General features: G+C 43.5%; 1 protein-coding gene across 2 annotated transcripts in view; it reads right to left on the bottom strand.

Annotated features, from left to right (window-relative positions):
* Positions 1 to 675: 675 nt before the first annotated feature.
* The window catches only part of LOC145360053 (NAD kinase-like), an 86,060-nt gene continuing 71,324 nt past the window's right edge, over positions 676 to 15,411 (bottom strand). For both annotated transcript variants that reach the window (XM_080214966.1, XM_080214967.1), the window contains 6 exons: positions 14,525 to 14,627; positions 12,841 to 12,998; positions 11,255 to 11,354; positions 8,697 to 8,854; positions 7,133 to 7,215; positions 676 to 6,242 (listed from right to left, as the gene is read on the bottom strand). In XM_080214966.1, the coding sequence (XP_080071092.1) occupies positions 6,098 to 6,242; positions 7,133 to 7,215; positions 8,697 to 8,854; positions 11,255 to 11,354; positions 12,841 to 12,998; positions 14,525 to 14,627 (747 nt within the window). In that variant the 3' untranslated portion in view covers positions 676 to 6,097. The remainder of the gene's footprint in view (positions 6,243 to 7,132; positions 7,216 to 8,696; positions 8,855 to 11,254; positions 11,355 to 12,840; positions 12,999 to 14,524; positions 14,628 to 15,411) is intronic.

Below are 15,411 nucleotides of genomic sequence, written 5' to 3'. Positions count from 1 at the left end.
GGGAAGAATACATAAGACCATAAGTCATAGGAGCAGAATTAGACCACTCAGTTCATCCAGCCTGCCCTGCCATTCATTCATCGCTGATCCCCATCCTCCTATCTTTTCCCCATTACCTCTGATCCCCTTATTAATCAAGAACCGATCCATCTCTGTCTTAAAGACACTCAATGACCCGGCCTCCACAGCCTTCTGCGGCAAAGAGTTTCACAGATTCCCCACTCTCTGGCTGAAGAAATTCCTCCTCATCTCTGTTTTAAAGGATTGTCCCTTTAGCCTGAGGTTGTGCCCTCTGGTTCTAGTTTTTCCTACCAGTGGAAACATCCTCTCCATATCCACTCTATCCAGGCCTTGCAGTATCCTGTAAGTTTCAATAATATCCCCCCTCATCCTTCTAAACTTCCAACGAGTCCAGACCCGTTATTCAACACTTGGAAACATCAGAGTGAGACTTTTCAACAACTTTGAACAATTTCATTTATTAAATCTTAAAAATCTTGGGAGATGGAAAGAGTTGTTTTTAATTAGATGGGGTAGTTGAAGGCTAAGATCACGGAATGAAACCTCTGGAAAACATCCAGCAGCGTTGGCAAATCATAATCTGTGACTGGTTAACATTGGAAACGATGTGAAATTAACAATGTGAACAGAATAAAGACCACCAAAAACTTTCATCTATAAAACGCAGGTTAATTTATTTAGTAAAAGATTTGAAAAATAGTGTCTTACATATAACAATTTTACTAATGTTCAACAAATATCAAGTTTTATAAACAGAAAACATTATGATCCCAGTTACAATTCAGAAACCACTCATTCGATTTGCTGGTAATCTCTGGCTCAATATCTGAACCTTTTCAGTACAGCTTCAACAACTCCCTCTCAGTTTAAAAAAAAATCCAAAAGAGTGTAAAAACACAAAGGAAACTTCAGAAACACTGGGATTTTTCAAACTGGTTTTCAAAAATGAACTTAAATCGCTACAAATAGGTTATAATTCGCAAAACTCAAATGAAACAGAAGTTCCGAGGAACAATTGAAGATTAAAAGACAGTTAAATCAGTCAGCAAAAAAAATCACAGATATTTACATTTAAGTAGAAATTCTGATGTCATAAAATTTGCGCAGTTAATGATATTTTAGAAGAGGCAGTTGGTTTTACGGTGTAGTTTTATTTTAAACATTTCCAAGTCCATTAGGGCTCCTGTTAAATATTCTGATGTTAATTGTATGAAGTCTATGAGGGCACATTCCACTGCATTTCATACTAACATAAGGAAAATAAGTGGAACCGGTTAGGAATTTAATAAAATGTTGTGTAGATTTCATGGAGTTTGAAAAAATGGTCAACAGCGAGTGGCAAAGACAAGCTCATCCTTGATCCAGACAACTTACTCGGAAATTTAGTTCTGTTTTACTGTTTAGTTTAATGTCCCAGGAAGAAATTTAATCCCCAAGCGAAGACACTTCACAGTTCACCAGGAAATATGCCAAGGTCAGAGATTGAAGTGGATAACGACATCAGTATCCCACCCAAAAGGCAGCTAAAAAGTTTGATTAATAACATATAGACCTTCTCAATAAATTACTTAACAATACAAGATCAAAGAAGATTCAACCAGCAAACCTTTTGGAAGTTAAAATCTTTTTGAATCAAGACACACCTCAGGTAGCATTCTAATATAACAAAGAACCCATGAAAAGTGCAAGAGTGATGATACATTGCAACCTTGTCAAACTGGATGGGTTACACACACACACACACACACACACAAACCAGTTTCCATGGCTGAAGGTGGGAGGAAAGTGCATACGACAGGCAAGAACGAGACAGAATCGCGTTTTTGGATTGGAGGATCCACTATTCAGATGAGGCTGGTGCACAAACGGGGAAGCTGCTTTAAACCCAGATTAGCAAGCTCCTGACGCAAACCACAGATTGAGGACTAAACATGTACCATTCCATGACCCCTTCCCTATACTACAACCATGCAGAGATTCAATTAGTTCATTCCACTGCCCCAAGCTACGAGAGGAACGGGGGAAAAAAATAAAATCACTGCAACTCACAATAGCCAGTGGTGAAGACAAAACATGGTCTGTGTTAAAATAAGTGCTATCTCTGATCACTGCTATAAAGACACCTTGATGGAAAACTTTGATTCCAGCAATGAAAACAGTGTATAATCAGGGATATCGATGTAAACCTGTGTTCAGGCCATTTACAATGTCCAACTTCAAACCAAGTCCCACTGGAGCTTCAGTTTGCCATTGGCCCTCGCTTTTGCGCAATTTCACATAAATACGCCCATTGTACAACATGCTGAAACTACACAGTTTCGGCGTTACACCCTCAGTCAGTGCGTGGTACAGCAAGCGGGGAACTACTCAGGGTAAAGAGAGCCAACACTGGGTCACAAGCGGAGATTCCGAGTCATTGATGGTGAAAGGGAAAAAAAATGTGAAATTGTTGGAGGTTCACAGCTGGCTGATAAACATCAGAAAGATAAAGAAAATTTAACTGTGGAACTTGTGGGGTTTTACTTTTTTTAAAAATTCTTTTCATGGGATGTGGTCATCGCTGGCAAGGTCAGCATTATCCCCAACTGTCCTTGAACTGTGTGGCCCCCAGGCCGTTTCAGAGTCAACCACATTACTGCCAGTCACATGTAGGTAAAAATGGGAAGATTTCCTTCTCTAAAGGACATTACTGAACTGAATGGTTCTTTTTGCAGCAAAGTTTCATGAGACTAGAATTAAATTAGAGTTTTTTCATCTGAATTTAACTTCCACCAGCTGCATTGGTGGGATCTGAACCCACGTCCCCAGTGTATTAGCCTGGGTCTCTGGATTACTAGTCCAGTACCATTACCACTACACCACCACCCCTCTGTAACAGCTCCACACAACCCGTCATTCTCCTTCAAAGGCTACTCAACAAAGCTGTGCATTTCCAGTTCTCTCTTTTTATTAGTATTTATCCAATGGCAGTAACAATGATGACAATCTCAGTGTGCCTGGACATTTCACAAAATAAAAATAAGTTTCTTCAAAATTGGAATATATTGTCAGGTATTTTCCTAAAGTGCATTTGGTTCATACCAGCAATAAACATCCAGCCAATGACTGCTGTTAACAAATTACTGCACAAAAGGCAGAGAAATGAAATATTATTCTACATTACTGACTGTATAGTTCAGTGGGAGACCTCCAGATACTCGTCCCCTGCAAACTCATCTTGCATCTCAATGAATCAATCTTAGCCAGTGCAACCAGTACAAGGGGCAAAGAATGTTCTCAGTATCTGAGAGTTACAGAACGAAAGACAGAACAACCCAAAACTCCTGCTTCCAATCATTATCCAGTGAACTGGATTGGGGAGTGCACAGGTATGGAAACACAGTAGGACAGAATCAGGCTGGAGTGCCACCCTATCCCCTTGTGTTTGGGAAACGATTCCGACCATCTAACCTCAAACAATGGATCTCCTACATTACACAGGGACTCAAAGTACTTCACTGGGGGTGTAAAGCACATTGGAACATGCTGAGGTGAGGAAAAGTGCTATATAAATGCAAGCCTTTCTGTAACACAGTTACTGATTTGGTCTTGGCATACAGTGGTTGGACCCAATATAAATCTTCATGGTCACAGTGGGACCTAATGCAATGCCTGATGTGTCAGTAAGCTACGTTTAGCTGCCCACTTACAATCTGCTTTCTTTGGGACTTCTTCTATTTAAAATAAAAATAATTTGAACTTTCCTACTTCAGCAACATTAACCAATGTGGAACCTGTGGAAGGTTAAAGCATTCAAAATACATCAGATTTAGCTTTCTAAATGTGTAGTTCCAGTGCAGGTCACCATCCTGAACTGTAAAAGGTGTGAGTGTATTAAAGGATGCAAATTGGATTTGGAATGTTGTGTTGCAGCTAAACTGTCCCACTGCGAGACATGTTTCTGCTTAAACAATAAACCTACTCCCTCTGCAAAGTGAATAACACCCACAATGTTAATGTAACCACTCAACAAGGCTTCCAAAGCATCTTCCAGAACACAACCCAGTGACGGTTCATTACAGTAAATACTGCAGCTTTCACACAACATTGCCTAGGATTTGCTGGAGATTAAAAGGTGAACTAGTTTTATTCAGAATTAAAATCTTTACTCTGAACTGAAGTTATTGCCATGAACACACAGAGTAACAGAGAATTAAAACCGCACCTCGTCCTCGCCACATTATATACACACATCCTGCACCAAGCGGTGATCAAAAGGATATGCATTTACTGAGACCTGCGCTGTAAAATTCTATGATGAGTGCATTGTTTCAGAATTGATAACGCTGTCACCTCCACAGCTCATTAATATTCAAAACAACTGCAGATTCCCATTTATCATCTAATTTGGTTACATTTGGAGCTCGAGTGGAAGCAGAATGCTTACCGGTGGCGTAAAGACATTTGGCACCTCATGGAGGTGAGACTGAATGTTACGAAGGGTGGTGCAAACCACCAGAGGAACGCCTGAAATGTAAGAGTCAGCGTTTTTGTAAGCAGCTGTCAGGAGGTATGGCTTTGAGCAGCTGGCAACAAGGTCAGCCACGCCCGAACTCAGTGTTCACACTTGGGCAAGAATCTGACAGGCAAATCCTCAGGATGCAACTCACGCTTTGATACAATCAATCCTGTCAGCCGTAAGTCACGCAGCTTCTCCACCAGAATAACTAACTCTCAAAACATTACAATAAAGCAGCAAAACACTTTCATGGCTCAATCTTTTCTTCCAACTGCCGCTTCTCTCTTAAGGACTGGAAATGCTTGCTCACTGTGCATGCTTCTCTTTAGATAACACTCAAAGGCACCATGCCATGGAGAACATGCCATTTGATGTGTAGCAATATCTTAAACTTGAGTTCTCCAGGCCGAGAGAGAAGGGATGGACAATTTGACAAACTGCTTTGGACTCAGGGTAAACCCATGGTCAGGCACTCTGAGCAACAGGAGACCAGTTTATGACACATTCAGATCTCAGACGAGCAAGGACACTGGACAAACAGCCAGACCTGCCTCACAAACAGCAACGTAGGAACATTTCGTCAATAAGTACTAAAAACTGCAGAGGTGAATGGAGACACATATGGGAGGTAACAAATGATCCCCTTATGTAACTGACATGATTTTTGTTTGTTCGGTCTCTCAACTTCACAAGATTTCAGATTTCTTTCTAAAATAAAGCAAATTTTTGCATTACTCTTCAAGTCTCAAAGAATATGTTACGTATAGCATTACTTCTGACATTCAAGAGAAACGACTTATTTAAGTGATAACAAACCTGGTTTGTGCTCATACCAGAGTTTTTCCAAAGTCAGGAATAACTTTAGCTCAAAAGGTAAAACTGTCCACAATCTTGTGCTGACTCAGTAAATTCCCCCTGACACTCTGCAGAGTCAATGTTGGTAATCAGATTACAGGCTCATTGTTCTTGTTTTATTAAAAAAAGATCACTTTTAAATCGTTAAAAAAAACAGATAGAAAAAGGAGAGAGAAAATGGGTGGTGGGGAGCAGCAGCAGGAGAGTGTGTTTGTAAAGAATGGTTTACCAGGCTCTCCTCAGGTATCAGCGGGCAGGGGACAGCTTGCCAAGTATTGTTGCCTCAGTTCCAAGTCAAACCTGTTTCAGGAACAAATTCATATTTTAGTGCATTTCTTCCAAATAATTCCGTGTTGTAACCACAGGTAACCTACTTGTGTTCTTTGTAGAAACTTCTTCCAATCCTTATAAGAAATAAACATTTGATAAATAACTGCAATTCTTATATTTGAGCACCAAATGCTGCAACATTATCGACATGCTCCCTCCTGAACTAGTGTCTGTATTTGGTACTCTCGTGATGTCTTTAGCAAGTCTGTACCAGTTGTTTAAACCTCAACATTTAACAACCAACTGGGGGAGTGAGGAAGCCTCTTTTTGACCGTTCCAGGGACAGGTTCTTGAGATTTGTTGGAATGCTCTTTGCAATGTTGCCAATTTGAAGAAATATCATTAAGGATGGATTTTAGGCAGAACACAGAGCTTGAAGATGCCACTCCATTCTCAGTAGTCCTCCACATCGGTCAGGTGACTTTGTTTCTTTCTCACATTCCAGTGCAAACACTCAGCCAGGCTGTCGAACCAATCATTCACCGGGTCCCTGAAGCATATCGACGGCACCGGGTAGCAGGAGGTAGTAATGGTAATACTGTTGGAGGAAAAGAAGGCAAGTTAATATCAGAGCAAACCTCTCTCGCAGCATCTGACATTCCTTTGCTTAACCACTCCTGCCTCCACTATCTTACTCCAGCTAAGCTCTCTCATTTGGCTCCTGTCACCATCAGCTACACTATCTGTGCCAGATACATTGCTTCAATAATGCAGAGTGTGAGCATCAATAGTGGACTCCTCCTGATGCCAACTCTGACCGCCAAGCAAATATAGGAGGATCAGCAGCTTAGAAATGTCTGTGGAGGAAACTGGGGGAAACAGTGAGAAATCTTATTTATTTACAACTGGTAAAGTTGGAGAAGACGACAAGGCCTGATGGAAGCAAATGCCTTTGATAAAAATTTCTGCTAAACGTTTTGCAAAGTACAAAACTAACGCAATGTCATTTCCGGGTTTCACAGGTTCCTTCACTCGGAGAACGTTATTTCAATTCAGGTTCACAAGCCCCACTCGCAGACCAGTTAAAAAGCACCCCCCACCTGGGCAGACTGGAACTGCCCCACCCCCCAACCCCACCCAGGCAGAGTGGACCCCCATCCCCCAACCCTGCCCGGGCAGACTGGAACCAGCCACCACCCCCCCACCCCCACACCCCAACCAACCCCGCCGGGGCAGACTGGAACCACTCCCCCCCTCCCCAAAACCCGCCCGGGCAGAGTGGAACCAGCCACCACCCCCCCACCCCCACACCCCAACCAACCCCGCCGGGGCAGACTGGAACCACTCCCCCCCTCCCCAAAACCCGCCCGGGCAGAGTGGACCCCCCCCCACCCCCCAAACCCGCCCGGACCCCCATCCCCCGCCCGGACGATTCGCTTTCACAGTGACTGCTGCTCACTGTGCCTGGTGACTCCTAGCCCTGATTACCTGTCGCCATGGCTGATCTCTTGCCGTTTCCGACCATCAAATGAAATCCATGCTGTATTCCTGGCGTCAGGTGACAGCATAATCTGAAAATAAAGTCCAAATTGTATCCGAATTAAATCCATGAAATCACCTGGGGTTAAATCTGGGGAAAAATGGTTACCCTCATACCTTGTCCTAAACAGCCACGGAAAACCTACACACCTGAGCAAAGTACGTTAAGAATGAGGTAAGGACACATCAGAACCGGTTTCAGGAAAGTCAGAACGTTACAAACTCTGATCGATTTTGGCACCATCCTGCCTGAACTTTGCACCAAATGCAGGAACCAAATATTATATCCCTTGTGGCAACAACCCTGCTTCACTCATACATTCTGAGGAATTATGCATTCAACGTAATTCAGTTTAACATGTTTAATTCTTTGTTAAACGGTTCTGGGAATGCCACCTCACTGGACCCAGGCCATTGGCTGGTGGCTCCAAAATTCCATTTCCAAACTCAGGCAAAGGGCCAGTTCTCACAACAAATCCTGCAAAATATTTCCTTCCCCTTGTCCCAGTTACTGCAATTCTCAGTCTGCAAACTGAAGCCTCGTGATGGACTGAAAATAATTCAACATTTATTTTCAGGGGACAGTCACCGTGTGTTACAGAGACACATCAGATACTCAAAAGTGATCGGGCAGATTTTCCTTTATTCATTTATGGGATTTGAGTGTCACTGACTAGGCCAGTAATTACTGCCCGTTCCTAGTCACCCTCCAGAAGCTGCAGTTCCTGAGGTGTAGGTACATCCTCAGTGCTGTTAGGGAGGGGATTCCAAAATCTTGACCCAGCATCAGTAAAGAAACGGCAACATATTTCCAAGTCAGGATGGTGAGTGGCTTGAAGGGGAAACTCCAGGTGGTGGTGTTCTGAGCTATCTGCTGCCCTTGTCCTTCCAGATGGTAGAGGTCAGGGATTTGGAAGATGCTGTCTAAGGAGGCATATCGAGTTGCTGCAGTGCTTCTTGTCGATGGTACACACTCGCGGTCACTGTTTGTTGGTGGTGGAGGGAGTGAATGTTTGGGGTACCAATCAAGCGGGGCTGCTTTGTCCTGGATGGTGTTGAGCTTCTGGAGTGTTGTTGGAGCCGCACTCATCCAGGCAAGTGGAGAATGTTCCATCACATTCCTGACTTGTGCCTTGTTGGTGGAGGACAGGCGTTGGGGAGTTGGGAGATGAGTTACTCTCTGCTGAATTCCTAGTCTCTGATCTGCTCTTGCCAGTCCCTGAAAGCCCTGAGCTGTGGTGGGGAGAAGTCTGATACCAGCCTAGGGCCTCCTCTCTCAGGGTCAAACTAAGAACGATAGTCATCATTATGACAATAAATTGCAAACATGATACAGTGAGGATGAGTTTATACTGAAGCCCTGCAAACACAGACATTTCCCTGCTCTTATGATTATCTGGAGTTTATTTTATTGAATATTTTTATTTCAGGAATCATTGCTGAAGACAGATTTGTAAAGACCCTGAGTGAGTAACATTACAGACATTGGTAAATGACAGAAGCTGGTGTTTACCTGGAGGTCCACTCCCGCTGGTACAACGATCGGTCGGAAGGATAAGGAATGTGGACAGATGGGTGTTATCATTATGGCGGGAACATTGGGATGAATCATGGAGGCTCCTGCTGCCGCAGCGTAGGCGGTGCTCCCTGTTGGCGTGGAAACAATCACTCCTGAAACAGTAAAGTCCAGCTGCGTTAGGTGGCACTCACCAAGGCTCCTTCAACAGCACCTTCCAAAACTACAACCTCTTTGAGGGACAAGGGCTGCAGATGTATGGGACCACCACCACCTTGCAAGTTCCTCTCAAAGCCACACAGCCTCCTGACAGAGCACTATCATCGCTGTCGCTGCGTCAAAATCCTGGAGCTCCCTCCCTAACAGCACTGGGGCTGTACCTGATGCTCTGCAATGGTTTAAGATGGTTCTCCACCACCTTCTCAAGGGCAACCAATCCTAGCCTTGCCAATGATGCTCAGAATTCATGAATGAATAAAAACAAGCGTCAACACAAGGATTGGACATCTCTGTCCTTGCATCAGCTCACAGGAACTAGAAGCAGGAGCAGGCCATTCGGCCCTTTGACCCTGCTACACCATTCACATTGATCATGGCTGATCATCAAATTCAACATCTGCTGCTGAGACCCCCTTCAAAGCCTTTTTACCCCCAGATTTAACAAGGCCAGCACTCCCATAGCCAGCTCAACTCAGGTCACCCAACTCAATGGCCTTCTCCCTCCCTATCTCTGAAACCTCCTTCAGCCCTATAACCCTCCAAGACCTCAGCATTCCTTCAGTTCTGACATCTGATCACCCATCGTTCGCCCAGGGGCAGTCTGACCTTCAGCCACCTAGGCCCTAAGTTCCAGAACCCCCTCTAAACCTCTACTTAAGAAGCTCCTTAAAATCTCTCTCTCGTCACAAAACACAATCTCCTAATGCAGCTCAGTGAATTTTTCTCTCATAAATCTGCTATAAGGTATCTCTGGACATTTTATTACTGTAAAGGTGCTACATAATGCAAGTTGTTGTTGTTTGGTCAATTCCTGTTCGTGTGATTTAAGTTTAGGTTTTGAGTGGGGACCCTGTTGTCTCAATTGGTGAGAAGTCTCACAACATCAGGTTAAAGTCCAACAGGTTTATTTGGCAGCACGAGCTTTCGGAGCGCCGCTCCTTCATCAGGTAAGTGGGATTCTGTTCACAAACAGGGCATATAAAGACACAAACTCAATTTACAAAATAATGGTTGGAATGTGAGTCTTAACAGATAATCAAGTCTTAAAGGTACAGACAATGAGAAGGTTAAGCACAGGTTAAAGAGATGTGTATTATCTCCAGACACGACAGTTGGTGATTTTGCAAGCCCAGGCAAGTCACGGGGGTTACAGATAGTGTGACATGAACCCAAGATCCTGGCTGAGGCCGTTGCTGAGCAGAAACTGATAGCCAAGTTCTGCACAAGAGGACCTGTCACAATCTTGTCCATCTTGATCAAATCTCCCCTCAGTCTCCTTTGCACCAAAGACAACAAACCCAGGGCCTCCAAACTACTGTCGTTTCTCCTCCTCAGACCATTCTGGAAAATCTCTCTGGCTCCCTTTCAGCCGCACTCGATAGTTGAAAATTTCAGGAAATAAAGCACCACAATCCCAGCTATGGGCCACCATCAATAACTGGCTGAATTGATAGAATCCCTACAGTGCAGGTGGCCATTTGGCCCATTGAGTCTGCACCGATCACAATCCCACCCAGGCCTTCCCCCCCATAACCCTACACGTTTACCCTCCTAATTCCTCAGACACTAGGGTCAATTTAGCACGGCCAATCAATCTAACCCACACACCTTTGGAGTGTGGGAGGAAACCGGAGCACCCGGAGGAAACAGGAGGCACGGGAAGAACATGCATACTCCACACAGACAGTGACCCGAGACTGGAATTGAACCCGGGTCCCTGGTGCTGTGAGGCAGCAGTGCTAATCACCATGGCACCCCAACTGACTAATCTAACAGCAATCTTATTTAGTGGGAAGTATTTCTTTTTTTGGATGGTAGTTGAAAATTGACACAGGTCTGTTGTACTTGGTATAAGGCAGGAGCTTTAACATCGATCTGAAGATGCTTCAAGTATATAAATCTGGAGTAAGGCTGTTCGGCCCTTTGAACCTGCTTTGCCATTGGCTGATCATCTACACCAGCTTCACTTTCCTGCCCAATCCCCTTAATTCACTGATGTGCCTTGAACACGGTCAACAACTGACTATTCACCGGCCTCTAGGACAAGGAATTCTAAAGGTTCACAATTCTCTGAGGGAAGAAGTTTCTTCTCCAGTCTAAATTCTGACCCGTTATTTACTATTTATTAAGATCTTTAAACAGTCAGGCTGATTTTTAATTGCAAAATGTCAAAAAATTAGAAATTCTCTTTCTCCTGAAGTGACTGGACTCCCAGTCAATCCACCGCCATTTTGGGAGTGTGTTATCAATCACCGGATGGTTTTTGGAACAAATTCTCAAAAATAAGGCCATTTGCAATCTGTTACTCTGAAATCCGAGTTAAGCTCAGAACTTACCATCTCCTTGTACACTTGTTATGAGACGCCCATTCAGAAACAGATCTACATTAGAGAGATACGAAGAAGGGCCTCGGTCAACCACCACCTCATTCAGGACCTAAGCAATTGGAGAAAAGAAGGAGTTTGTTAACCATTTTCCCCCAAAGTTACAAGCTGCAGAGACCGGAGGCAACAACTTCCTGACTTCTGTTCAGGATTTTATTCCGGTTGGGGAGTTGATTCGAGTTGGGAACAGTTTAATTCCCCAGAAGCAGGGAAGAAAAGAGCTGGGACTGGGGAGTGTGGGGTCCTGAACAGGAGACGGGAAGAGAGCAATGGATAACCAATTGTCAAGAAACTAAAATCCTACATTAGAATTCAGGAAAGTTTCAACTATTGCACAGTTAGCAAAATGAACGGTGGCACAGTGGTTAGCACTGCTGCCTCACAGCGCCAGGGACCCAGGTTCAATTCCTGGCTTGGGTCACTGTCTGAGTGGAGTTTGCACATTCTCCCTGTGTCTACGTGGGTTTCCTCCGGGCGCTCTAGTTTCCTCCCACAGTCCAAAAATGTGCAGGTTAGGTGGATTGGCCGTGCTAAATTAACCCTTGTGTCGGGGGATTAGCTAGGATAAATGTGTGGGATTACACGGAATAGGGCTCTGCGTAAGATTGTGGTCAGTGCAGACTCAATGGGCCGAATGGCCTCCTTCTGCTCTGTAGTGATTCTATGAATGAAAATTTACGTACAAACAATACTTTCATATTGTCATTCTAAAGGACAATATGGTAAAGGCATAGGAGAACTATCCATGATAGCCAGAGAAAACAGAACTGCCCAAAAACACACATCTTTGAACCATGTTTAGGAGCAAAGTGTTGTGAATGCAGAGTCCATTCACCCGCCGTATTCAACAGGCACCTCAGAAATGTACCAACTGCTTCCTCAGAAAACTCAACACTCAATGGGAGTGAGGATAGAGGTGGCACATCTTTTACAAGGTCCAGCTGACGTCAGCAACTGCAGAGGGAGAAACTGGAAAACCCGGATTCAAACTCCAGGGCTTTGTGAAGCCTTTCCAGTCCAAATCACTGCCTCATCCCCTCCCACTGGGTACCTGTTATTTAACTGAATCGCAATTACACACTGTCACAATTTTACATCCTGAACATTGCAAAGTTTAATGTTTTAGCCCTTGTCTTAATATAGAAGCGAATGGGGCTTATATCACAGCAACTAGAAGCAGGAGTAGGCCATTGAACCCTTCAATCTGTGCTGTCCTTTGATCACAGCTCATCATCCAATTACATCAAACTGGAACTGTGTGGGGTTCTGACAGAAAGTGACGCTCTCTCTTCCTGTGCCCTCCCACACTCAGATTTTAGTTCCAAGATGGCAGTGTGTTGCCACCAAGATTTCAGCAGGAATGGAGCGAGAGATAACGTTCTTTTGCTTCTCAGCGCAATTGGCCAGACGCAGTAATTTTGTTCTTTAAAAAACCAAACTCGGATCCACAGCTGGGCATCGCTGCCTGGGGTTATTCAGGTCCCGTCTTGTTGGAAAACAAGTCACCTGCCTCCAACTCTAGCCGAGCTCGGGCTCACCTGGTACTGCACTGCTTGCTTTCCCAACTCATTCTCCCCGTGTGTGGCCACAATCAGTCCGTTTCCCTCCACCAGGTGCTCCTGACCAACCTTCTTTTCCCGGCTTTCTTTAGTCACTTTGACCTTGAGACGGCTTCGCAGGATAATGGCCACATTCCCTGAAATTTAAGGCATTGCGAAATTGTTTGTATTAACCCAACTACCAAAAGGACGCAAAACACAATTGAAAATTATAATCAGTGACTTTAAAAGATCCAAATCCAATTTGACAAGACACAGATAAGCAAAAATTACAGAAAGAAGTTTAATCATGCACATTTCAGTTACACCCATAGTGCAATCATTAAAAATCATTCAATTTCAATCACAGTAAACACCATTTATTAACAGTAGAGTTACCAATAGTTTCTCAACCTTGTTAATCTTCCAATTACTTCTCACTGCCTCTACCATGTTCTGTAGATTCACAATGTTTCAAAACAAATTTCAAAGTTGGAAAAAATACAATTTTATTATAAAAAATACAATGAGTGAGTTTATTTAAAACTCCAATTTAGCCTTGGGTACTCTTGTTAACCACTGTTTAAAGACAATGCTCCTGTTTGTTCATTTACAAAGCCACTGGGTTAAATTGCTGTCATGGAACAGTTTGCCAATGCCTATTAATCTACATTCCATTCATCAACCAGATCACAATTAGCTCAAGAGTTGGGTCATTGCTCTCAAATAAAAGAGAAAAAGAAATATTCCTCTGCTGTGGTTGCTTGTTCCAAGCGGGAGTGAGCAGGGTCAATGTAGGAGAGGTTCACAGTCAGTGAAAATATATATTTTCCCATTATTTGGCCAGGGTGGCACAGTGGTTAGCACTGCTGTCTCACAGTGCCAGGGACCTAGGTTTAATTCTGGCCTTGGGTCACTGTGTATGGAGTTTGCATGTTCTCCCTTTATCAGCCTGAGTTTTCTCTGGGTGCTCCGGTTTGCTCCCACACTTCAACGATGGATTGGCCAGGGTAAATGGGGTTAGGGGGAAAGGCTGGGGAAGGGAGCCTGGGTAAGATACTCTGTCAGAGAGTCGGTATAGACTTGATGGGCCGAATGGCCTCCTCCTACACTGCAGGGATTCTAGGAAATGATTTGCTGATAACTTACAAAGCTTTAAAAGTACTATTTCCCATTTATTTGTGGAAATCTGCCCTCGTGTCACCGGATACAGATTGATGTGAAGTTTTGCTTTATGACCTTCCTACGAAGCAGACTGGGATGTTTTATGTCATTAGAGGCGCTATAATGATGCAAGTTGTTGTTGGGGGTGTACAGGGGTGAATTCAATCCAATACACTTGGCAAGTAGCTGCATTCAAAGGAAAGTGTAGGTGAAAGAACGAGATTGCAGCAGGAGAGAACTGTCAATGTTAATCCCTTTGGACACAGCTCTCAGCCTGATGAACTTTAGGCAATTAAAGTAATGAGTTTTAATTTAGAGTAGCCCAATTTACGTTACAGACACGCTGTGAATGCAGGTCATGCTGGGTGGAGGCAATGTATGGATGGATGTATGCAGTGCCTTCCTGGGTTATCTGGATTAATTCATTTAGGTTCAAGCCTAGTTTGTGAAGATGCCGTTTGCGTGCATTGCCATATTTGTAAAATACAATTCCTTACATGACAAAGAAAGCCGTAAATACCTTCAATTACTTGTGTGACTTGTGACTGATACGTGTCAAAGTTAAACGGCGTTAAGAAGCCCAGTGATCCAAGATGAAATGCCATCACTGGGGGTACGCTACCCTGTTTAAAACAAAACACAACATAAAGTCTCTCATTCACAACAAACTGCATCACCTTTCTGGACAATTGCTTTTTAATTAATATACTGTAAACTGTGTTTACAATTGCACAACTGTAAACTCGTCTAACATCACTATAGCAACAGAGCTCAGGAATCCCGTGCTGCTACATATTTCACCAGTTTATCAGATCCTTCGTAGACAGGGAGGGAAGCGGTTGTACAAAAGTGCTAGATTATGAAAACAAGAGGACCGTGTTTCTTGGAAAATACAGGTGGTTTCCTCCAATAGCAAACAGATTGTCTCTGGGTTGTTAAATTCACCTGCTACCCCACTTTTCCATGGTGCAAAGCAAACGGCTGGGATTTTTCACTGATAATAACAGCGTTCACTCTCACAGCTCCTCAAACTGCCAAATCCGGAGTTCAGACATGTGAAGGTAACCCGTGAAATCCAGACGCTGCTGACAATAACTTCTCTGCAAGTTCTCTGTTGAAACTTCTCAAACTCTGAATAAGAAACCACTGAATTGACTGGAATTTGGTCTTTTACACTCTCAGTCTTGCTGTAAAATCCCACTAAAAAGTTACACTGAGACATAACTGGGCTTTTACAAGCATCGTAATTCTGCGATCATGAGTGAACAACCTCTCCAGCCCTCAAAAAATGTGTGGAATGACAAATTTCTCCATTATAAAAAATTCCAAATATAAAAACAATTTAAAAAAATTACATTTACAAAACATTTATTACATTTCAGTTTCTCCATTAATCCCATGCGTATG

Source organism: Carcharhinus amblyrhynchos, chromosome 30 (assembly GCF_965287045.1).
Source record: "Carcharhinus amblyrhynchos chromosome 30, sCarAmb.v2.hapA, whole genome shotgun sequence".
NCBI classification, from domain to species: Eukaryota; Metazoa; Chordata; class Chondrichthyes; order Carcharhiniformes; family Carcharhinidae; genus Carcharhinus; species Carcharhinus amblyrhynchos.
Note: the sequence above shows the minus strand (reverse complement) of the source record. Positions and strands in the feature narration are given on the sequence as shown.